We start from the raw sequence: 24,855 nt of genomic DNA on the forward strand, positions 1-24,855 counted from the left end.
CGTCACCAGTCCAGGTAACAGAATTAAGAACATTTACATGATAATTAGACAGTATTTTGTAAAGATATGCAGGATTGTCTGTTTTCAACACGATGTGCAGGAATTTGTTGTTTTATATTTTGTGCGTTTTATGGACTATCAAAATCCTTTTGATAACTTTTTGTAAGGAGTGTGGCGGATTGGTAAGTCCTTTGTCAGATATCCTCAAGAGGGCAGTGGCAATGATTACAGTTTAGTAGTTTTGTGTCAATTTGCCCAACCGATGTGACGACATAAACTATTTGAATTTAAAAAAGCGCCACCTTGTGGTCATCACCTAAACTTTTGCACACATCCTCAGGAACTCATGTCGAAGTATTGTCTTAAGTTTCATGTCATTTGGACACACCATTGTGGATATATGCAACACTTCCTGTTTGGAAGGGAATCTGCAGGAAGTTGTTATTTAATAACTTCAGTATTTTTTGGCCTATCGAAATTCTTTTAATATCTTTTTGTAAGGAGGGTCCACAGATGCTGTGTGCCAAGTTTCGTGCAAATCAGTGAAATCACCCTGGAGGAGTTCAAAAAATTAGGTTTTTGACATTTTACAAATTTGAGGAAATGGGCTTGGCCTATAGCACCGCATTTGGCATAATTCACTGAACGTGTAGATGTAAGGTGTTTGAATGTGTGACAAAGTATATAGTAGTTATGAGCCAAAACGCACTTCCCTTGATTGTAGCGCTACCTACTGGTGGAAATTTAAGACGACAATAAATTATAAAATTTTTCAGGCAGATACCTGAGCAGGGACACCCAGACTTCACTCTACCCAGACACTTCCTCCAGCTCTTCTGGGCGGATTCCAAGGCGCTCCCGGGCCAGCTGGGTGACATAGTCACTCCAGCGTGCCTCCCGAGGGAGGCGTCCTGGGGGCATCCGATACAGATGCCTGAGTCTCAGCTGGCTCCTCTTGATGTGGAGGAGCAGCGGCTCTACTCCGTGCTCCTCCCGGGTGACAGAGCTCCTCACCCTATCTCTAAGCGAGCGCCCCACCACCCTGCGGAGGAAACTCATTTCGGCCACTTGTATCCAGGATCTTATTCTTTTGGTCATGACCCAAATTTCATGACCATAGGTAGGAACATAGATTGACTGGTAAATCGAGAGCTTTGCGTTTCAACTCAGCTCTCTCTTCACCACAACAGACCGATACAATGACCGCATTTCTGCGGCTGCTGCACTGATCCGCCTGTCAATCTCACACTCCATCCTTGCCTCACTCGTGAACAAGACCCCAAGATACTTAAACTCCTCCACTTGAGGCAGTAACTCTCCCCCAACCCAGAGGGAGCAAGCCCAAGCTTTTTCCGGTCGAGAACCATGGCCTCAGGCTTGGACGTGCTGATTCTCATCCCTGCTGCTTCACACTCGGCTGCAAACCGCCCCAGGACATGCTGGAGGTCCTGACTTGAAGGAGCCAACAAGACCACATCATCCGCGAAAAATAGAGATGAAATCCTGTGGCTCCCGAGCCAGCCCCCCTCCGAAATTCTGTCAACAAAAATAATGAACAGAACCGTGACAAAGGGCAGCCCTGCCAGAGTCCAACATACACTGGGAACAGGTCTGACTTACTGCCGGCAATGCAAACCCAGCTCCTGCTCCGGTCGTACAGGGACCGCACAGCCCTTAGCAGAGGGCCTTTGACTCCGTACTCCCCAACCCCATTGGAACACACCCTCCGGTCCCCACCCCGGCGTGCCAGTCCAGAGGCACCGTCCCCAACTGCCATGCGATGCTGCAGAGACATGTCAACCAAGACACCACTCTGGTTCAGATCGGGGAGGCCGTTCCTCCCAATCACACCCCTCCAGGTAACACTGTCGCTGCCCACGAGAGTGTTGAAGTCCCCCAGTAGAACAACAGAGTTCCTGGTTAGAGCACTCTCCAGTACCCCATCTAGGGAAGGCACAGGGAAACGACCTTCACGTTCACTGGGGTAAACTCCAACACATGGCGCCTGAGCTGAGCAGCTATAAGCAAGCCCACACCAGCTCGCCGCCTTTCACCACGGGCAACTCCAGAGTAGAAGAAAGTCCGGCCTCTCTCAAGGAGTTGGGTTCCAGAGCCAAGACTGTCCATGGAGCCGAGCCCGACTATCTCTAGCCAGTACCCCTCAATCTCCCGCACAAGCTCAGTCTATTTCCCCCCCCAGTGAGGTGACATTCCATGTCCCCATGGCTAGAGTCACCATCCGGGGACTGAGTCGCCGGAGTCCCTGTCCACTCTGGTAGACAACCTGTTTGTTGGAAACATAGGAGAAGCAGCTCTGTAGGATGGGCAGGAGGGTGATCTGACATGTAAAACAGATCAGTAGGACAACCAGGAGACGAGACACTTAGGCAGTTCTGCCCTCTGATCAGGACATCAAACAAATGCCAATACTTGGCAAGTTCAGAGATCAATATTGACATTTTTCTACAAATCTTACATAGCATCAGTGCCACCATTTTACTTAATCTGTTGGTTTGGCAGTCTGAACATCAAATGCACTGGCTAAATCAGTTATTTAGCACTAAAATCATAGATGTCCATCAGAGTTGCCTGTCTGTACTGTACAACAGTCAGGTGGCAAAGATGGCAAATTCCATCCTGTCTAACCATACTCATCCTCTCAATCGGGAGTTTTAATCCCTACCCTTTAGTACCCGCCTCAGGTTCTCCTTAGTAAAGACCATTGGAGAACAGTCAATCATCTGTGCAGCCATTACGCTCCTTAATGCAGGGAGAAGGAGGTACCTGCCTGTTTTTAGCATTTTGAGTATGCTGGGCTAATCTGATTAATGATTTATATAGATTTTTAATAAGTGTTGCTGCTGGAACAGTTTGTTATACTGCTGATTGTGAAGCTATCCTGGACATACAGTTGTGCTGATTGTGATTATGCTGATGTTGCTGGTTTGCCATTTTTTTCTTATTATGTTGATGCATTTTAAATCAGGAGTGATTTTGCTGGTGATACTTTATTCAAGGCTGGCCAGTTGTCATTATTGTAGTGTTGTTTTTGCTGTTTTGATGATGGTCATTAATGTAGTGCTGCTGAGCCTATCGTATTTCATGTTTGTTCAAGCCAGGGTCTATGCTGCAACACCAACTGCCAGGGGTGAAAATCCCATTTCATAGTTGGTGGGGACAATAAACAGTAACATTTTAGAGAATAATTCCAGGGGGGGTCAAGGAATAAAAGTTGTGGCCTGTCTTTTATACAGCATCTTTTACCGCAATTTGAGGTTTTAGTCTCTATCCCTCCAACAGGCAGGCAGAAGAACTTTCTTAGTGCTGGCTGAGTCCACCTGCACATGGCTAGATTGAAATTAACATGTACACATGCAATGAATAAACTAATTATCATCAGGCAAACCTCTAAATTTGTTTATCAGATTTCTCCTATCAGATAACTGCCCTTTTCCAGATGAAAGATATCAGATCATGATATTTTTGCTCTCTCTCTCTCTCTCTCTCTCTCTCTCTCTCTCTCTCTCTCTCTCTTTTTTTTTACTGTCAAATGTGTACAACTCCAGAATGAATATCGTGTAATAATAGGATCTGACAATACTGCTAAAAAAAATCTGTTGATATTTAAATTGGAGATTGACAGAGACTGCAACATTTGACTCAGAAATGAAAAAAACAAAAAACAAAGTAGAATTAACTGTGGATAAGTTGATAAAACCTTCCTGGAAATAAATCTAAAATGTCAGTAATATCTGATTCTGACATTTATATCCAGACATTCTTTTAGAATGACAAAACTAATTATTACTGCTCTTGTCCTGTCCTGTCCTCTCCTTCTCCTCTCCTCTCTGTCTGTGACAACTATCTGTAGCTTTTAACTTAGCTTAACAGCATTCGTTATTGAGTAGGCTTTTGAGAAAAGCAGGATAAATGTTGCAGAAAGCCTGGACCTGGCACTTTTTGTAAATTGGATGTGTGTTGTTGTAACTTATGTAATTATGTCTGTGTGGTATACACACCTCTTACCCCACGAAGCATGGTGTGAGTTAGTGTTGTGTCGTTCGTGTGTCATTCGAACAAATTAATCTGTTAAGTGAACGAAGTGAACAGAATCACTTCATGAACTGATTCGTTCCTTTCTCAGTTCAGTTGAGCTCAGCCGCGATCATGATGGCCGGGAGTGGAACTGCTGCCACTCACTCAGAGAACTGTGAGGACGTGATTCACGTTCGTGATTCGTTCATGATTTGCGAACCTACTGCACACAGAGAACTGTCGCTGATGATGTGATTCTTATTCAAATACTGTGCTGACAGTGGCGCTGCATCACTGACTCAGAGCAGAGGAGTTGATTCACGTTCAGTAACCGTACTGTTAGCGCTGTGTTGCTAACATCCGTGTAGCATCATGTTAAGTGATTTTACTGCACAGTAAAAGTCACTCACGTTCGCGAACAAGATTCACGTTCACGCTGATTCAGTGACAGTGCGACTGTGATTCACGTCCTCAGCAGGTCGTTCGTGAATGACTGATTTACTCGTGATTCATGCCACTGAGGACGTGATTCTCATTCACGTACTGTGCTGAAAGTTGCGCTGTGTCACTCACTCACTCACTCAGGGCAGAGGAGTTGATTCATGTTCAGTAACCATACTGCTAGAATTAGTGCTGTGATGCTAACATCCGTGTAGCATCATGTTCAGTGATTTCACTGTCCACAGAGGACACTTTCACCATCCACACACTGCAGCTGCTAGCTCCGCCCGTTGGAAAGAGTGTGGGGTGGACTCAACCATTCTGGGGGACAGCTCCCCCCGGGATTTCTGCCTATGCCAACTGCCCTTCAGCAATAAATAAATAGGTCAGGTGGGAAGACAAACACAATGATGGAGCCACACCAAAGCAAGACCTAGAAATGGAGCAAACTCAGGTGGGACAGGCAATGAAGACAGGACTTTTCCAAGGCTTGATCCGAAGGCTGGCCAGAAAGGCAGAACCTTATGGAGGTTAGCAACATGGCTGGAGATCCAAAACAGTTTTGCAGCTGGAGTGTAGCACAACTGGGGACTGGCAACAGGGCTGGCAAGGTGGCAGCTAAGAGGCTGGCAGGAGAACCAGTGGAGCCTGAAAAACAGGCTGCTCATAAGACAAATTAGAAATCAGACATCCTTTGGCAGTCCATCCATTTACATGTGGGTAGGATTTTCAGTGCTTAGAAAATTGTAAATTCAACTTCTTCAAGTTCTTTCATTATTAACAAATACAGATTGAGATTTGGAGAAGACCACAAGTTAATTATCCTCTTTATCCCTGGTGTCTGTTGAAATTATTAAGTAATTAATAAAGAAGTCCATGCTGTCAGCTGTGTCTAAAAGTGATTTATTTTAGAGAGGTCTGAGGTACGTGATCCTGTGCCAGTAGGAAACACAGCCGAAAGTAATCGATTGTCACAAACCAACCCTTATCTCTTCCTCATGTGGTCTGTGCAGAACTTGTCAAAATAGTTGAGATCCATTTACTCCTGTCTGATATAAATACCAGTATGTACACACACGTAGACAGTGTCAGAAAAGTTGAGATCCATACACTCCTGCCAGACACAAATACAAGAAAGGGACATTATACATAGTCCTGAAATGATTTTAAATATATTAAAGCTTTGCCTGCTGCTTTGTCTTTGCCATAAATTCATTAAAAAGTGTTAGACCATTATATTAAGGTTGTGTTGGAGGAGAAATTGAAGAGGAAGTGACACAACACTGTGTGTGTGAAAAGAGGAAGTGTTACACTCAAGGCTCTGTCTGTCACTCCGTCTCTGTCTTATTGTCACAATAAGAATTAAGTATTAACTTTGCAAAGTAAAAGGATATGTAAGGTGTAATCATAATGTATTGAAGTTTAGAAATCTAATGAAAATCAGTAAAGAAACGGTGTTGAAGTGAGGTAATGAGAAAGTGTTAAAGAACTGATTAGGCTAATATGAGGACAAGAGGAAAGACCACGCCTCGGCCTCGAGAACACGACAATTATTTCGTAACGAAGCGTTATGAAATCATTAGTGATCATCACGGGACTATTAGTCACTGAACAGAGAGATGGCTGAGAAAATGTCCTAATAAGGACATAAAACTGAGCCACTGTCCAAAGCAAGAGAGAAGTGTTATGAAATCGATAACCATCATCAAGAGGCTATTAACCAGTGAAGTGAAGTCAATAGTTAAAGTTAAAGTTGTAGACATTGATTTTATGTCGCTTTGATGGAAGTAAAATTTAAGTGTTAAGTGTGCATATTATCTTAAAGGTTCTTAAAGTAATTCTAGCCTACCCAATTGAAACAATCACTTAGGGTTTACCAAAACCCCTTAAAATCCAACCAAGCACCATACCAAGTGCACAGATCATTTAGAGAAGAGCTGCCATATTGGGCGTGGCTGGTGGCCATATCTGACTCAAGGGCTATTCATGTCAGGTGCCAAACCAGAGGAAGCAGGGTAGACATTCGGATTCAGGCAGTTAGAAGCTAGGCGAGTCTCCTCAACACCAGCTTAAAAAATCCCTATTTAAATTCCCACCTTTTAAGCAACCTTTTGCAGGTTTAGCGATCTAACCCTTTTTAACGGAGAGCTGGTCAAGTGCCTCCTGGACAGGGGTAAACTCAGAATCCAACAAACTGCACTACATTTGGTTAAGCTACATTGATAAATTTTAAAAACCTGCAGACTGTTATTGAGTTTATACAGTCTCTTTATACTAGTGGAGATATGGTATTATAGTCATGGTAAATAGCCTTGCATGTATATGCAACACTCACCTAATCCAAGACAGGACACCCTGAGGCCAGATTTGCCAAGATTTCTGTTGACCAAAAAAAAAGAAAAAGCCGGTCCAGTTAGTGCAGCAATATCATTAGTTTTACATATTAATAAAATGCAGTGTATTTAATAGAAGCCGACTAACCCTAACCTGATTAATTCACAGACCTTTTGTTGTAGCCCCAGATTCACAAAATGAAGCAAGAAAGCAGAGGAAACCAATACAGCACAAATAAGGAGTGCATCACTGAGATGTGACCTTTCGATTACTCCAAAGATGGTTGATTATACGGCCTTTCTCAGGTACTTGAATGAAGAGCTTGAATGTGAAGTAAGTGTATGGCCAATCAAACCAAGACAAACCTCATTATTGAGTTGAGGTAAATGTATAAAATGCATTTATGTACTGACCCTTGAGATCAAGCGCAAGTTTTGTCAGAATCTATGACATGCTCAAAATCATCATTATCATCATCAATGACCACCGCACAGTTATAAAATGATGATGGTTCATCACAGTACAAAAAAGCAACTTTTGTTTTTCAGGAAATATGGTCATTGTTAGTTATTCTTTTCTACTCGTTAGGGTCAGAAAGTCAACACTATGACTACCCTAGTTTCACTACATTACACGCTCAGTGGAGCATGAAGCCAAAAAATTGGTGTCCTTGGTATGAAAATACCTGGATCTTCTGGTTGTGGGGCCCACAGACCACACACACACTAGGCTTCTGATGACTGAGCCGGCCACGCTCCGGTTAAGCACCCGACTAACTTGATTGGATGTAAGATCATTTAATCATGCAGCTATTCTAGACTTTCCAAATTTTAATGGATCAAATTCTTATAGTGAAATATTGTAATCAGTGAATAGTGTGAATAATTGACTTCATGGTCAAAGAGAAAGAAACTGACAGAGTGGGGAAGACAAGGACATAAATACACCAGAGGTGAATCAGTAATAGAACACAGGTAAGGAGTGAAAAGAGCAGGAAGACCAATAAAGGGAGAAAATGAAAAACACAAGACACACAAGGACAGAACTTATAAGAAATAAAACAGGAAATAAACCAAAAACTCAAACCGTGACCACATTCATATCTAAGTTCAGGGCTGTATCTGTGCACTATGGCCTCCTCTCACCTGTAAATCATGCCTGTAGCATAAGCCATGCTGTCCCTGAGTGAGACATGGTTCATCCGAAGGAAGTCCTCCAGGTTTTTGAGCTGAGCAGCTGCACGGACCTCTCTCAGACGCTGAAACTCTGCTAACTGGCTGCTGCGTTGCTGTCTTTCTTCCTGCTCCAGTGCTTGTTCTGACAAGAAACAGCTCAGGCCACTGTGCACGCTCTCACTCATGGACGACAGGGACATTATCTTGCCTCCAGACCCAACATTGCCACTGCTGATGCTGCTGCTTCGACATATTCCTGTGGTCTCACGACTCCCAGGCGGGAGACCTCCGCTGCCCCCAGGCTTGGGCATCTAGAAGTTGATGAGAAAACATGATCTAATGTCACAGTCAAATAGTAAGGTGATTGAGTCACACCACGTCTTCCTCAGATGTTGAGTGGTTTGCTCAGTCATCAGGACGCTCGCCTCAACCATTCCCAATACTGTGTGCATCATGGCTCCAAACACATCACAGCAGTGTTTCATGGGTCTCTGTACTTCAATAATGCAGACAGAGACACATACTGAATCATTTATGGGTGAGTGAATGGCTGATGTGCGTTGCTGTTTGTCTGTGTGGATGAAAAAATGGACATGCACACATGCATATGACAATTCTGTTTAAAACAGTGCAGAATATGTACTCACATACTAGGTGCCTGGGAAGACATCTGTGGAATTGTGGCATGCATGAGGATAATTCACTTTGTGGAGACACAGCACTGTTGGCTGAAGAAGAATTCAAAGACAATAGCTTTTCAAAACTGACAGTCTCACAGTGAACAGAAGATTATCTTATAGAGTATCACACAAGAAATCAAAAAGATGACAGTGAACATCTACTTGTATGTAATTTAAGATTGACAGTGTTATATTGGAGACACAAGAGGAAACAGTTCACACAATAAATTACCTTTACAATTAGTTCTTGAAGTCTATGAAAATGATTATATTTAAAAACAAAAACATACCATACTGCTATTAGTGGGTCAAGAAATCCTCTACCAACTTCGTGTGAGTCAACTTTCCTTACTCCATCATGTTATAGACGAAATCTGACTCCTGCTCAGTTGCTGTTGTTTGTAATTGTGGTACTGATAGGTGTACACCTTCAAGCTTCTCTGTTCCCACAAGCTACAAGCTGTGTTACTCTCTCACTCTCTATACTCACTCACTTCCTCACTGCTGCCTCACATACTGAAGGATCTGGATTGTCATACCCTGGGCTCTGCTGGATCATTGCTCTCCTCTGTCGTGTCTTATATCTGTATTTCTGTTAAATGTGATGGCTCTTCACTCCAGTATTTTCTTTTTTATTGCAAATTATCTTGCGTGTCCCACCCTTTTCCAGTTCACCATGGTAGAGAGGAGGTCATGTGGCTTGGGCATCACTTGGCTATGCCTTGCCTGCTCAGTCATCTCCTGGATCCACACACACTTATGATTTGTAACAGATATTCTGTCAATGCAACTTGTAAACTGTGATTTTGTTGTTTTCTGCAATGCTGACATCTACTTCCTGTCTGTCCATCCTGGGAGAGGGATCTACCTCTGTGGCTCTTCCTTAGGTTTCTTCCACCTTCTGTTTCTTACTCTGTTAAAAGGTTTTTTTTTCTCAACATGGCAAGTTTTTTCTCACTTGAATCGATGGTCTAAGGACAGAGGATGTCTTTCACTATACAGATTGTAAAGTCCACTGAGGTACCGTGATTGTGATTTCAGGCTGTATACATATAAAATTGATTTGATTTGATTTGAGTAAACATGATGATATGGCGTCCAAAGGTCTGAGACCACATTTACAATCTCCAATATTGACACAGTTAGTCCTATCAAAGAGGGGGCTCTTCAGCATCAAATCATGGCTAGACTTCACATGGGGCAGTGGATATAACTCAAAAATGCTTCACAGAAACTGGTTCAGTTGTTTCCAAAGCACGATCAGGCATATTCAAAGTGACCACACCATCAGCAGATCAGTACATCAAGCTTAGTTCTCAGAGAGATAGAAAAGCAACCTCATTATTCAGATAAAGAATTTGCTAAATTAAGACAAGACTCCATGGAGTCCTGACTGTCATGTACTTTCCTCCACGGTCACTGACTTCAACTCCACTGAACATTTAGGCAGCGGGCACACATATGTCAGTGCCGGCACATTAAACTTGCCTGCTGATGCTGAATTTAGGCGGTGCAGGATGTGAGACACATGGAACGTGTGATGTTTTCTGGTCTGTTTGGACGGTCTAGCACACAAACATCTATTCTATTGGTTGTGACTGCAATGTTGCCAGTCAAGTATCCCAAAGTGAACTCCAAGCAAAGCCAAGCTGAGGATTTGCTTCAGTACCAGACCCCTTCGCTCACATAAAATGGAAGTGAATGAGAGGCGAATGTTGATTTTGCTCATGCGTGACCGCGGCCTCACCTGGGCTCCTGAGAAAGCTGAGCACTGTGTGACATCACAGGAAGCTTTGTGGAGCACTGTGAAATCGTGCTGGGATAACATGAGTCATCAGGTTTTGCACAAACTTGTGGAGTCTGTGCCAGCTCGAGTGCATGCTGTCATTAAAGAAAAAGGGGGACATTCCAAATACTAAGACATTCTGAAATGAATGGACAAATTAACGCTTTTTAATTGATAGCATCATTTGTCATGGAAAAAGTTGCTGTTTCAGTCAAAACAAATGCAAAATAGCAGGTTCTAGTGGTCTCAGATGTTTGGACCCCGATGTAAATCACAAATGAATGTTAGCCCCACAGACACTGCATTGGGTGAGACACACAAACAGATATCATGTGCTTGAGATGTAACAGCACAAATGATTAGATGGGTCTGAAGTGATTTGGATGTCAGTAGCTCATTAAAAAGACACTTAAAGACGACTTCCCAAAAACTCTCAGTCCAGCGGTGGACTTTTTTGAATATTGAATTGACGTCTTTTGGCTGTGTCATTGTTCAGTGGGAGGATGGTATTAACTGTAAGACTGCAATAAGTGCTCACGAGCTCAAAAATACAATTCATAAACACATCTGTATAATAACTTTATACTTCCATTAAATCCATCCTTTATGATGTCCTCACACATGCAAATAAATCAAGAGTACATCTCTGCTGTCTCCATCTTTCTAACCCGCTAGAGTGCATACCAGAAAACTCCCAACCACTCAATAATTCAAGATCCTCTTTCCACATCCTGAATAGAACATATCATCATCTGGAATAACAGCTGTGTCTTAAAAAGGAGAACAAGAGAAAACACTGGAGAACTATCTTGCCACTACAATCTTCCCCTTAGAAGATCCTTACAGCTCTCCAGACACTGGCAGCATATCCTATCCATGCAACATCAATCCTTCAATCCCATTATCAGTCAAACCATCAGCTACTCACCCGAGCAATTGGAGTTCGGCCGATGTAGGGGTTCTGGACAACACTGCTCATGATAGCGCTTGACGGCCAGCAGAAGAAAAAGCTGTTTTACTTAGTCACGCAGAGCAGCTGCTGGATTGCTTTAAAAGTAGTTGTTGGAGGAGTTAATATGGCTTTCCACGCCCTCCTACTTGGTCACACGGCACACAAAGAGCCCTATCAGCAACCCTGTCTGCACTGCAGAGGCCAGAAAATAATCTCACAGGTAAATTATTTATGTTGGTACTAAAACGAGCATCTGCACTAAAAGCTTGTGATTGTCTGAACAGCAGAAAGCAAATGCCTGTTTCAACAGTGATGTAACAAACTATATGTATGTATTAAAGGAAAACTACTCCTACTCCCACTAATACTACTACTAGTAGGTAGAGAGTGCCATAGGTGTAGATTTGTGGATTTATGGTGGGAACATGTCAATGTTAGGGTACCTTGTTCTGGCACTTCATCTTTTTAAAATTTCAGTTATAAAAGGAAGCCTCCAAATATGAGGTAAGGAAGAAGCTATTCAAAGACCTAGAGGCTGAAGAAACTGTTTTTACCCTGTGCACTTGGATACCTGGACTGAAATGTAGGAGCTGATGGAATATCAGCACTGTATTGGACTACATAAAAATAAACATAACTGTCAAATGGAGCATCTAGTCTGCCTAATTAGAAGAAACACATTGGTCATGTCGTTGTTGTCACTACAGTTCTACACGCTGTAATATTTTCACATAAATATTATGCTGTTCTCTTGGTATGTTTTGTTTAAACTAAGAAGATATCACACAGTCTGCTATTTCAGCGTAACATCAACCAAGATGGTGAAAAAATACCCAGTGATCTCTAGCCCCAACGTCTCCAGTGTGCTCAGTAAATGCAGCTGCTGCTACAGGGGAGCTGGCTTTCATGTCATCAGTCTCTGTACACTCTTTGGCTTCGACATATATTTAAAGTTTGACCAGGGGCCTGTTTCAGGAAGCAAGTTTAACAAACTCTGAGTCAAAACCTGAACTCTGAGTTAACTTACCCTGTGAAGTGAAACTCTGAGTTTTCAGTTCCAGAACAGCTGATCTGAGTTAGACAAGTCAACTCTGAGTATGTTAACTGAGTTGAGCTCGTGCCTGACAACTAGTAAAGCGAAGTTTAGCGAAGGCAAGCCTCTAAAAAAAAGAAAAGAAAGAAAATCTCTGCCAGCGTTAATTAACCTGATGAGTGACACCACCTGGGATGGTGACAACCACCATCATGGCTGGGAGAGGAAGAAAAGATAGAGGAAGACTTCATACAGTCAAGGTGGACAGAAACCTCTTCACTAACCTAAGTAGTAATACTTTTACACTTAGGCCTGAAGAAGTTGATGCAACACAACGCAGCAAGTATCGATGCTTTGAAGGAAAATGCAGAGTTCCTCTTCAAAGAAATTCAGGACATGAAAAGAGATGTAACCACTGTGAGGAAGGTAACTACTGACCATGACAAAATAATCTCTGAGTTGGAAGACAAGGTGGACGATGCTGAACATTACCAGAGGTGCTGGAACTTAAGACTCTACGGACTTCCAGAGCAAAAGGGAGAAGACATCAAGCAGCGGATGATGGACATCTGCCGGGCAATTGTTCCAGAGCTCGGGAATTTGCTTCATCTCCACATAGATGTCAGCCACAGGGTGGGAAGAAGAGCTGAAGATAAAGTGCGGTCAGTCATCACATGAGCAACCAGAGAGATGGTTTGGAAAAGCGCCAAGAACACGGACTATCTCACATCCAGGAAAATCAGATTCAGAGAGGACTTGACATCGAGGGACAAAGAGACTAGAAACAAACTGTGGCCCCACATTGAGACAGCACGCAAGGAGGGAAAAAAGGCTTTCTTTAGGGGGACAAAAGCCATAATCTATGGGAAGGAACTGCGATATGATGGATAACAGCAAGTAAGAGAAGACCTGTCATAAATTATCAGGTATAACATTGAAGTAGGCCATTAAAGTAGGTGTAGGTTTCTTTTCTTTTCTTTTTTTCCCTTTATTTCTCTTTCGGAGTGTGTATGTGCGAGCGAGACTGTCCCTATCATGCGCTCATTGAATGTTAGGGGTATCCGAGACAATTTGAAGAGGAAAGCTGTCTGTCTTTTCTGTAAAAAATGTAAAGCTGATTTTTATTTGTTACAAGAGACCCATGCCTTAGTGACTGATTATACATTTTGGAAGCAGCAATGGGGAGAGGACATTTGGATGTCTTATGGCAGCAATAATTCAGCAGGTGTAGCCTTTCTAAAAGGGAAGTTTAAAGGTAAAGTTTTGAAGAATAAAATTCATTTGGAAGGTGGATTGTTTTGGCTGTGAAATTCATGGACACCATTTTTGTACTGAGGAATATTTATGGTACAAATAACAGCTCCAGAAACCAAGCCTTATTTGAAGAAGTGGAAAAAGGAATTTGTTCATTTTTAAAGCTAGTGCGAAACTAATCCTTGGAGGAGATTGGAACTCCATTAAAGATCCACTGTTGGACTGTCAGCCAACACGTCCAACAAGTTGATAAAACTGCATAAATTGATAAATTGTGCTCTAATTTAAATTGTTTTGATATATGGAGGTATATAAATCCTGACGTGTCATTTCACATGGCAAACAAAAGACTTGAGCAAACAGTCAAGAATTTTTAACAGCCAGGTTTTTGGTTGATTTCTACAGTTATGGAGAAAGAAGTAATGGATGTTTATATTGAACCCTCTGTACTTACAGACCATAAATTGATATACATCTCAGTTAATCTTAATAACACAAAAGATTAGGATAAAAGGACTAGAACAAGTTATTGGAAATTAAATAACACTTTTTTAGAAGACAAACAATTTCCAAGTATGGCAAAGTTAACTGTTAATGAAAACTGGAGAAAGGCTGAAGCACTGAACTCCTTTGGAGAGTAATGGGAGTTTTTGAAGTATCAAATTAGAAGACTAGCAACCCATAGAGGAAAAAAAAACTTTGATGATCACACTCTTGTATCCTTGCATCTTTGGATGTTCCTGTTATGGAGAAAGAAGTAATGGATGTTTATATTGAACCCTCTGTACTTACAGACCATAAATTGATATACATCTCAGTTAATCTTAATAACACAAAAGATTAGGATAAAAGGACTAGAACAAGTTATTGGAAATTAAATAACACTTTTTTAGAAGACAAACAATTTCCAAGTATGGCAAAGTTAACTGTTAATGAAAACTGGAGAAAGGCTGAAGCACTGAACTCCTTTGGAGAGTAATGGGAGTTTTTGAAGTATCAAATTAGAAGACTAGCAACCCATAGAGGAAAATAAATGGCAAAAGACAAGCGGATAAAGGAGGATAATACAACAAAAAAGATAATTATGATATATGAAAATCCAGATACAAATCAACAAGATAGAGAAAAGCTGATTACATTGCGATTACAACTAGATCAGATCTATGAAGGTAAAGTAAGGGGGGGCCTTTGTGAGATCTAGAAAGAAATGGATGGAGGAAGGGGAAAAGAACACAAAATGTTTTTTCAATTTGGAAAAAAGGAATGCAGGAACCTCCTCAGTAATAATGAAATTAAATATCAATGGCCAGATTACAGACAATGCCAGGGAAATATCTAATTTTGTTAAAAATTTTCATGAAAACCTGTACAAGAAAAAAGTTAATTAATGTGACTCATTCTCATTTTTTAGTTCTATAGATGGGGATGTAAAACGAATAGATGAAGAACAGAAAAGTCTGTGTGATCAGGATATTACTCAAGAAGAAATCAATCTATGTATTTCTAAATTAAAGGATAATAAGTCCCCTGGGAAAAATGGTTTAACTAGTGAATTTTAGAAAATCTTCAAAGAAGAGATTTGAGAATTTTTGTTCAATGTTTATAAGGAAGCTTTGTATATGTGGCTACTGAGAGATTTGTCAATCAGTGGATGAATCTTGTTATCTGAAAGTGAAGAGTTATTTTGGCTGGTTTATATGACTATGGTATTGGATGTTCTGCCAAAAAAACTACTGGACTTTAATACATCTAACACAATTTTTAAGATAAACTGGTTGAAGAGATATCTGCAGGGAAAAAGTAAATTGTGGTACATTATTCCAGAACTTATTTTCAAGAAAATCAGGGGGATTTAATTTCTTTTAAAGGTCCCATATCATAAAAAACATGTTTTCTCTGGTCTCCCTGCAATGGCGGAGGGGTGGGGTGGCAGGCGGTGGCCATGGCCACCTTGCGTTGAATCCTGGCCACCCTATAGGCCACCCTGGCCTGATCCCAACCATCCATGCAACCACCGCATTACAGCTGTCACTACTTTCCGGCACGCAAAACCTTTCCTGCACTGCGACGGCACTACCGGACACTTTGGATGCGTGTAGATCCTGTGTGTTGGATATTAGCACGAAGGTGTGACCGGAGCCGCATCCATAGACATAATATATGTAGACGCCTCATAGACTGACGCTGCCTCTTGGAGCTGACGTATCAGCGCGGCCGCCATCTTGGATGGGTCTCCAATGTGACCCCCCTGCATTTATTTCTACTGAGGAGGGTGTATCCCCAACTACAATAATCATAACCTCCCAAATTTTTACCGGATTTTCACGCGGTTACAAACGGCAGAGATTTAGTTATGATACAGGGCGCTGTCACAAAAGTTATTTAAAAAATAAAAAATGTTTAAAAAATCTTACTTGTGAAAGGAAATCCCCCACGATCTGGTAACAATACTGCGCCGGTTATCGCAACCATAAACTGCACAAAATATGGTAATATTGGAATGTAATTTGTTACTGGCTTGATTTGACTGAATATTGACTGAATATTGAATTGAAGATTGAATATTACACTGAATATGAAACCAAATATTGTGGAGGTCTGTGATTTAGGTGCCCTAAATACCCCTATATTTCCTAATGAGACATTGCCACCCAAAGATGATCACATAGCCACCCTGGCCACCCCACAGAAAATGTCATGGCTCCGCCACTGCCTCCCTGAGCCTGCCAACTCCCAGAATGAGGAAAACAAGTAATTCCTGCATGGTCTCAGGACCCAGCAACTGCACCCGAGCCACCGAAAAGTGTCGCCGTGGTTTGATAGTATTCACAGTTGCCTACGAGTACAGTAAAGTCAGCTGGAAATCGGCTAACTAGTTAGCTCCGCTTCGGTCCGCTATGCAATGGAGTTTGACGCGAGTTTAATGTTAATGATATTACGATGGAGCTTGGTTGTCAAGGTAAAAAGTCTGGAAACATGTGCAGACTGGAGACAAAGACGATGCTAACAGAGTTTGGAGAGGATTGTTTATGCTTTGTTTATGTGAAAAAAAAGAGGCAGACCCATACTTACTGTCTACAGACTGAAGTCATTTCATTGTATACTCAATGCGGCAGCAAACTTGAAACATGGAAATTGAAATTACGTTGTTGGAAAAAATACAATAGGCTATACTGATGGTTACTTTTGTAGTTAAAAATAAGAAAAAAACGAAGAGGATTGTTCAGATCTGAGAGCATGTCAGCGATGACGTGTAGCCTGATATTCGCTGTGCAGCCGGAGAATATAAATAACAGACTGATGAGAGGCGGTCTGCTGTTTGGTTCAGTCCTCGTCAGGGAGTGAGAGAATCACCTCGTGCTCCCACAGTGGCTTCAGCTGCACCTGCACCTCATGCTCCCACAGTGGCTTCAGCTACCCCTGCAAAGGCACCACCTCGTGTGCGGTGTCAAAAGCAGCAGACTGTTCAGTGTATCCATTGTGGACTTACACTGAATAGACGCAACCTATGAATGCACATAAATAGGAAGCATTCGGACAACAAGCGGGACATCACAGCTCAATGTCATCTGAGCAGCGAGTGCATTGATCCCGAACATGGAGTTTTTGTTGTCATAAAATCATTTACTGGACTCAGCACACCTATCCATGTCATAAAAGAGACAGTCGGCAAGGATCAACAAATAAGCTGTGAAATGGACCAGTGCAAGATAAATGAGACTGCTAAAAGAAGCAGTCTTTTTCCATTTAAATGCCACCACCTGCATTCCCTCACCTACTGCCCACCTGCTAGAACTGACAACCCTACGCTGGAAGAGGATGTGTTGACACAGATGGTCCAAGAAAAATGGTTTGGTGAAGCCAGAAAACAAAAATGTCACCAACGGCAAGCTGAAGCTATGAATGTGGGAGTGCCTCTATAATGCCTGGTGACAGTAATGCCTGGTTTCTGTGTACGAACCGGATATCTCATATTATAATAGGCTAGGTAGAGTGCTGGTCACGTATGACAGTGCTGTCCATGTGCCAAACCAAGACAGTCCTGCATCCACAAGACCATTGGCAAGTGGCATCTATTTCAGATAGAACTGTCGCTTTTTGTCAATGTTAGGTGTATGGAAGATGCACCTGTAGAATCATTTCTAGATGTTGCAGAGGGAGAAGAGGAGCAACACAAAGAGGGGGCACAATACCCACCTGATGACCCAGTGCTGTCATGGATGGTGCACTACATCTTCAGGAAGAAAATTCTTGCAGATCTTCCTCATGATGTTGTCAGTGCAACGGGTGACTTTCCAAGGCACCTAATACCTCATGAGACCATCTGCTCTGAATGCACAGGCCAGACACTGCTGAGTGAACCACAGCTCATCACCGCAACAGCAAAAATTGTGACTGTGACTGACATACAATGTATCTGGCTTTTTTTTGTTTGTTTTTTCAAGCCACATTACAATATGATAAGAGTAGCAGCTGCTGTTATCATATTGTAATTTTGGTGAACCAGCCTTTAAGTACAGATTTTAAAGTAACATGAGTTTTAAATGATTTCTGGTGCTTACAGCAAATAGCATAATTGAAATTGGCAGCTGTTGGACACATCTGACACACCAACTTGTAATTGTTTTTCTTAGGAGTCTCAACGTATTGCAAGAACTGCTGTAACTGTAGCATGATCTTCCGCTACCAGGAGTGGAGTGATGGAATATACAACTTTGATGATCACACTCTTGTATCCTTGCATCTTTGGATGTTCCTGCGAAACACTCTCCAGGTATTTATTAATTGTTTGCAAACCAGAACAAACTTGTAAAAAGACTCTGATCTGTGATAAGTCTGGTAATTGATTTTTTTATAGACTCACCAGGCCATTGGAAGTGCTGTAGAGGTGTTGGAGAAGACGTGTGGCAAAAGATTCCCATCTAAGCAAAAACTCTTCTATGCATACTTACATTATGAATATATATGATATAAGATATCACAGTAACTTGTCGCTGTCATTCATTTTTTATCACAGGTTTGATTGTAACCAGATTTTACATGATCAATATTGACACTGTACTTGCCTATAAAATAACTCATTACGCCAGCAAAGCCACTCCTGGGAAATCTCATTCCACCAGACTTGAAAGAAGCATATGTGGGTATCTTGAGCCCACTGAGGTAGCATCATTCATAACAGTGCAACATTAGTATTTTGAAATTTGTTGTTGTCCTGTTTCTTTTCTAGTAAGCTGCATAGAGCAGCCATCCCAGAATTATGATGGGAAAGTCAATGTTGAAGACTTCTGGGAGTCTGTGTCACTAGAAATGGTCAGTCGGGGATTGTTACCAAGTAAGTATGAACTACATCCAGAACCAGAATTTGTCAACATCCAAAATATGTTTGGAGTGACATTAATGAAAATCCTACAGGTGCTGCAATGGGAGTAACATATTCTGTACTCTTCTTCTGAAATGTTCCTGCAGGTAACAAGCAGAGCCCCTTTTTGGTACAGCCCAGTTACCATAACTGGGCACCATGGATTGGTCCCCACACAAGAGGCTCCAGTGTGGTGTCAAACACAGAACACTGCAAAATCCACACACCAAGGAACCCAAATGAAGAATTACAGAGGACCGGCTCACTGACAAGATTCTGAAACTGAAGGTATTTGCACACTGTGGAGTCATTCGTTATTTGTATGGGTTTTCTCATTGTTTAATCCATCAGGGCTGGTATATTTGCCATTTAACGTCATAGATGGAAGCTGTGCGAAGTCTCTGCAAGGAGTGTGGCATAGACTCCAAGGGCTCCAGGATGGACCTAATTATGAGGCTCCGCACAGAAATGCAGAACGGGTCATCATATGACAAAGCCCAAGAGATTTTGCTGATCTGCTGCTATCAATGAAGCATTTCCCCAATGTGACCTTGTATGATTTTGCAAGGGGACTGGCAACACATATAAACACAAGAGAGCCACAGTCCTTGCCCTTCAGCCCTGATGAGGGGAGACTTTTTGGATCCTACTGATGACAACATCAGATTGGCCTCTGCAGACAAAGTGAAAGTCAGCTTGCATTGGCTAACTACAAAGAAGCCAGTACCTGATGAAAATGGCCACCCTATGACAGGGTCATCAGAGCGTTATGCTCTTTATGACCGCTTTTATGAGGCAAACACCAAAGACCCAAAGGATGTGTTGTTTAAGCTTGTGCCTGAGTTACGTGGCTGGGCCAATAGCCAGTGTGCAGAGCAGCTCTTCAGTGGAATGAGGGAGAACAACCACTTCTTAAACATGATGAGTCCGTCATCCCATATCTTTTTAATGGGGAACATTTTGCACCACTACAACAATGAACGCAATGCCAAAACAATAGAGACAATGAAGAAAACACTGGGGAGTGGACTGCAAATCCAGTTGAACTCAAGTGGGCAGGCAGTTTTAGGTATGTGCTTGCACAGTATATTGTGACATTCAGGTGTAAAACTGTTATTGTCTCAGTAAAGCCACTTCCTGCAATTAAAAGTGTTTATTAATCCAGTTTGTGGAAATTCCTAGCAGTAAATGTTTGTTTTGGATAACACATACTGGTCAGAACAAACGTCATAATCTTAATTGTTTCATTTGCCTGCCGACAGCATTAGCAGCCACTGCTACATCTTGCACAGCTGCCCTGTCTGTAAACACTGCAGCAGCCTCTGTTGTGACAAAATCCATGGCACCCCCTGCTGCGAACCAGGCCACTGCCATCTTCCCACCACTGACCGCCGCTGCGAACCAGGCTGCTGCCATTGTCCCACCACTGACCGCCGCTGCGAACCAGGCTGCTGCCATTGTCCCACCACTGACCGCCGCTGCAAACTAGGCTGCTGCAATCATCCCACTACCGACCACCGCTGCAAACTAGGCCGCTGCCACCATCCCACCACTGACTCCTGCTGTCAACGTAGACCCTACCATGAACATAGTGGAAGCTCCAGCTGCAATCACAACAGGTATTCCAGAGATCAACACAGTACAAAAATGTAGCACAAGTCAGTTGCTGGAAAGACACGCTATGGTACAAATTCCACACAGTTTTTAGTATGCTCCTGTCATTTCTGAAATTGGGCTTCTCTTACCATATTGCAGGAGGTTTTGATGTTTGCAATGAACACTGTTGTGGAATGAAGCACATATACCACATATATGCAAGAAGGGAAGTAACGGAGCACGAGATGGACAAAGGACAATTGACACCAAATATGGCCAGCATCAAACACGCCAATGTTATCCCCACTTGGACACAGCCTCTCAATGTCGACCCATTTCTCTCGCTGCCTGTAAGTTCTATGCATGTGTTGTGTATGGCTTTAGTTTGTTGAACCTGTACATAGTGTCAGCATCTCAGACTATGGTTGCTTATCTAAAAGTATCTTCACGTTGAAAGTACAAGCCTTTATTGTTATCATTCCAATGATGCAGGTAGATGCATCATCTAAAGACTGCATCCTTTTTCCTGTATGGAAACCAGGACACTGGATACTAGGTATAAGTTTTACAGGCATCTACTTTTAGATTTGAAATTCCAGTACACAGCCACACATTCTTATGAGAAGTGTGTGTAGTCCATGTCATGAAAAATAATCTGCTTTGTCACATATATGTTCAGTTAAAAGTTATGGAAAAGGAATTACATTGAAGCTGTTTCAGTGTACTGTTGCAGTAATCTGCACAATGCAGATTAAACCTTTACTTGAAAATTGCATTTTTTCAGGTCCTGAAGCCTAAACTTAAGAGGATTCGTCTTCTTGATTCCTCAAAGCTTATTGGCTATGGAAACTGGCATTATTTATCCATGTTCAGGTTTCTGTCTAATATTGAGGAACCATTCATTGCTCCCGTAAATTAGTGTTCCGTTAAGTTTTTGTGTTTTGCATGACGTTATATTATTATTAATATTGTTCTGTTTAGGAACCATTCAATGTTCCTAGTAGAGTTAAGATGTTAGCAAGCTTTCAATGTTGCTTCTGCTGTGTTCTAAAGAAGCCTTCAGGTGATGTGTTCATTATATTTGTGGCAGTCAAGGTAGCACAGTCTGGAGTCATACTATGCACACCTGCTCCACTGTTGCTCAAAGCAATAATGGAAGCCAAATAATTAACAATCGATTGTCTGTGCTGATGACAGAGGTGCTATTCAGAATGAAGCATGGAACAGCAAGCTTAAACTGTTTAAAATATTGCCCACAAATGTCACATCACATCACACTCATGTGAGGTCTTTAATAGTGTATTTCAGCATGCTATCCTTTTGTCTTTTATGGTAAAATTGCAACACAGATGGTGCCAGGATCCTGGGCATTTGTTTCAAGGTGAAGGAAATGCTTTATTTTTATATGCCTTGTGAAAAGTGCTATGGATTGAAATATTATCAAGAAATGTAATTTTATTGAATATATATAAATAAAATTGAGTTGTCAATAACTTCTGGCATTTTTATCAGGATGTTTCAGCACAAGCAGGCAGCGTGGACTGTGGTGTGTTCATGCTAATGGTAAGTGATAAATAACTAATGGGATTGTGCACCTCGGCATCAACAAACATAGTAACATAAGCAGATGCGAAGGGAAAAGGATCACTGATATGGTTTATGTACAGTAACAACTCTGTGTATCAACTCTGTTCTATCATATGAAAACAATGTTAACAGTTGTTTATAATATGGATTACAGTACACACTATACATGGCACTGGACTGGACCTTTGACTTCACGCAGGTCAGCAACTTAAGTCTGAAAATGTTAACGTACAGATTTTAGGATTGAAGTCACAATGACATATCTGTCTTCATCTACTAGCATTATATGCCACGTATAAGGAGGTGGTGGTGCCAGCTGTTGTTAGACAACATAGAACCCCAAAGGTATGAACAACTCCTTACCTAATAACTATGATGTGTTTAGTTATAGTTTAGTGGTCTGATATTTATTAATTTGTTTTTAGGAAGACAAAATGTGTGGACATGGACGAACAGGAAAGGTACTGTAGTTTGTATTGGTACCCAGCAAGAGGATTTTGTGCATCTTTGACATAACAACAGTCAACAATAATAACACTTTTTTTCCCTGTACCAAACTGATGCTTAAACCAAAATGGGAACCACACTGTGACTTCTGTGTAACGTCAAACCCCTAGTTTCTATATTAAAAGTTGAGTATTTTCATGTGTTACATTAGAAGCATCTTGCTAACGTCACCCCTATGACATTTCTAAGTAGGAAGAGAAGACGGATGGAACCCATGTCACATGGAAGAGAGCAGGAGCAGGCAACATGTATTGATCAGGTATTTTATTTATTAATAATTTCTTTATGATTTCATTTGTTTGCGTGTGTTTCTATTTTTGGGGAATACATATTTATTGAATACATTCAGTGCTCATACTTTCAGTATTTCTATTAATGCTGTTTGGCTTTATACTAACTGAAGATGATGTCTTCAAATAGAAAATGTAAAAATAAAATCTTGTTTCAGTTGCCATCATGCTTGTTGGAGATGATATTTATCTGAGGTGGTCCTTCATGATGGAGACAGAGCTTTGATGACCCTGTCCCTGGTGTGTACCTCCTTCAAAGCAGTGGTGGGAATGGACTACTTCCGGAGAAAAGTGCATCTTCTGTGGCTTGACAGTAAGATAACAAAAATGGTTGTAGCTATATAGTTATGATTATCTACTGCATGTTTTCCATGTTAAATAAATTAGAGAAATCAGCTTATTCTCAAATTGTCTTCTACAGGTGTTGCAGACTGGACCAGGTAAGTATCACCGATGTTGAGCAGAGACATCTCCAGCAGGTCAGCTACCACACCCTTGTGAAAGACAATAAGCATCCAGTTGTGTAGGAATACATAGATGCGGTAGAAAACACTATGCTCACTGGCATTACTGCTTTTTTTAATCAAACCTTTATTTATCCAGGTAAAGCCATTAAGATCAAATTCTTATTTACAATGGCGACCTGGCAAAAGGCAACTTTAAACTGAACATGTTTTTTTCACTGCCAATTTCACTGTCTTCATTTTCTAAGTATGTATGTCTTAAACAGGGTTGTGTTTTTGTTCAAAACCCAGTAAAAACATATTAGTGACAGCTATATAAAAATGACATATTGCTAAGGTACTCACCTGATACCTCCTTCTGTCCGTCTGTTTTGCTTTGGTCTTTTTATGACCACTTTTTCTATTGGCCCTGGTTTCAGTCCCTTACAACAGACACACAAAAAGAAATCAATAAAAATCAAAAGACACACAAACATAAAAATAAAAAACATCAACAATAAGAGAAAAGACAAGAAAATTGAAATACAAAAGGAAAGATTATACAAATGATCTAGAATAAATAATCACTCTTTCTAATATCACTTGTACCAAGATCATAAGGACCACAATGAGTAGTAATAATAAAAACTTACAAGTTGAATGTGACTGACTGTTGTCCCATTGTCTACTCTTAAATATCTCACATAGCAAGAATTTACACTGATTACATGTCTTAACCCTTACTGCTTTTCTGGGCTTGTGCCACTGCTGCTCTGCCTCAGTGCAGCTGTGGACGGGGGGGCACAACCTGCATTTTAAGCTCTGAATAATGTGCTGTTTAAAACAGCAGAGCAACTGTGTGATTACACAAAGCAGTGCAAGCAACGCATGAGCAGTGATTTGCCGCCATTTCAACCGGCTCTGAGTCCTGAAGCACTACCTGTACAAAGCAGATGAAGAGAAGTTTTTACAAACATATACACTTATCTTGGTATCCAACTTTATTGGTGGTCCAAACAGATACCACCGTTTTAAGTCTAGTCTAGACACTGGGTGAAGTTCATCTATGAAAAATTAACACTACAATATAGCATAACAGAGGGATTATCTGGGGAGGCCAGGTGTTGAAAAACATGGATTTCCTGGTGGAAATATTCTACAATAAACTTAGAATTAACTACACCTTACTATCCTCTTCTTTTAACACAGAGGAAAGTCTTGCTGCTTTTATCAGTCTTGTCTTAAGAAAAATAAGGGGGCTCTTACTTAATTCTGACCTTGAAGTTCCAATTTACAAACACTGTGAAATCTCGGGTTGATATTATAAATTGATATTATATCCCTGATAATAAATCTCCCTACATTTTGAAAAGGACAAAT

General features: G+C 41.4%; 1 protein-coding gene and 2 long non-coding RNA genes across 5 annotated transcripts in view; 2 read left to right on the top strand and 1 right to left on the bottom strand.

The window, feature by feature from the left end:
* The window catches only part of LOC119023243 (voltage-gated potassium channel subunit beta-2-like), a 49,896-nt gene extending 40,799 nt beyond the window's left edge, over positions 1–9,097 (bottom strand). For all 3 annotated transcript variants that reach the window (XM_037105031.1, XM_037105030.1, XM_037105029.1), the window contains exons 1-4: positions 8,956–9,097; positions 8,637–8,713; positions 7,956–8,296; positions 6,812–6,855 (exon numbers count right to left, since the gene is read on the bottom strand). In XM_037105031.1, the coding sequence (XP_036960926.1) occupies positions 6,812–6,855; positions 7,956–8,296; positions 8,637–8,672 (421 nt within the window). In that variant the 5' untranslated portion in view covers positions 8,673–8,713; positions 8,956–9,097. The remainder of the gene's footprint in view (positions 1–6,811; positions 6,856–7,955; positions 8,297–8,636; positions 8,714–8,955) is intronic.
* Positions 9,098–18,339: 9,242 nt separating this feature from the next.
* LOC119023245 lies at positions 18,340–19,317 on the top strand. The gene is made up of 3 exons (XR_005076212.1): positions 18,340–18,464; positions 18,921–19,025; positions 19,160–19,317. It is a non-coding gene; the product is annotated as an uncharacterized LOC119023245 (long non-coding RNA).
* A 1,003-nt stretch (positions 19,318–20,320) lies between these two features.
* LOC119023244 lies at positions 20,321–24,228 on the top strand. Its single transcript, XR_005076211.1, has 10 exons — positions 20,321–20,671; positions 20,808–20,998; positions 21,998–22,029; positions 22,161–22,211; positions 22,390–22,434; positions 22,516–22,580; positions 22,661–22,696; positions 22,935–23,001; positions 23,191–23,345; positions 23,454–24,228. It is a non-coding gene; the product is annotated as an uncharacterized LOC119023244 (long non-coding RNA).
* The last annotated feature ends 627 nt before the right edge of the window (positions 24,229–24,855 follow it).

The sequence above is a fragment of the Acanthopagrus latus genome, chromosome 7 (genome assembly GCF_904848185.1).
Source record: "Acanthopagrus latus isolate v.2019 chromosome 7, fAcaLat1.1, whole genome shotgun sequence".
Lineage (NCBI taxonomy): Eukaryota > Metazoa > Chordata > Actinopteri > Spariformes > Sparidae > Acanthopagrus > Acanthopagrus latus.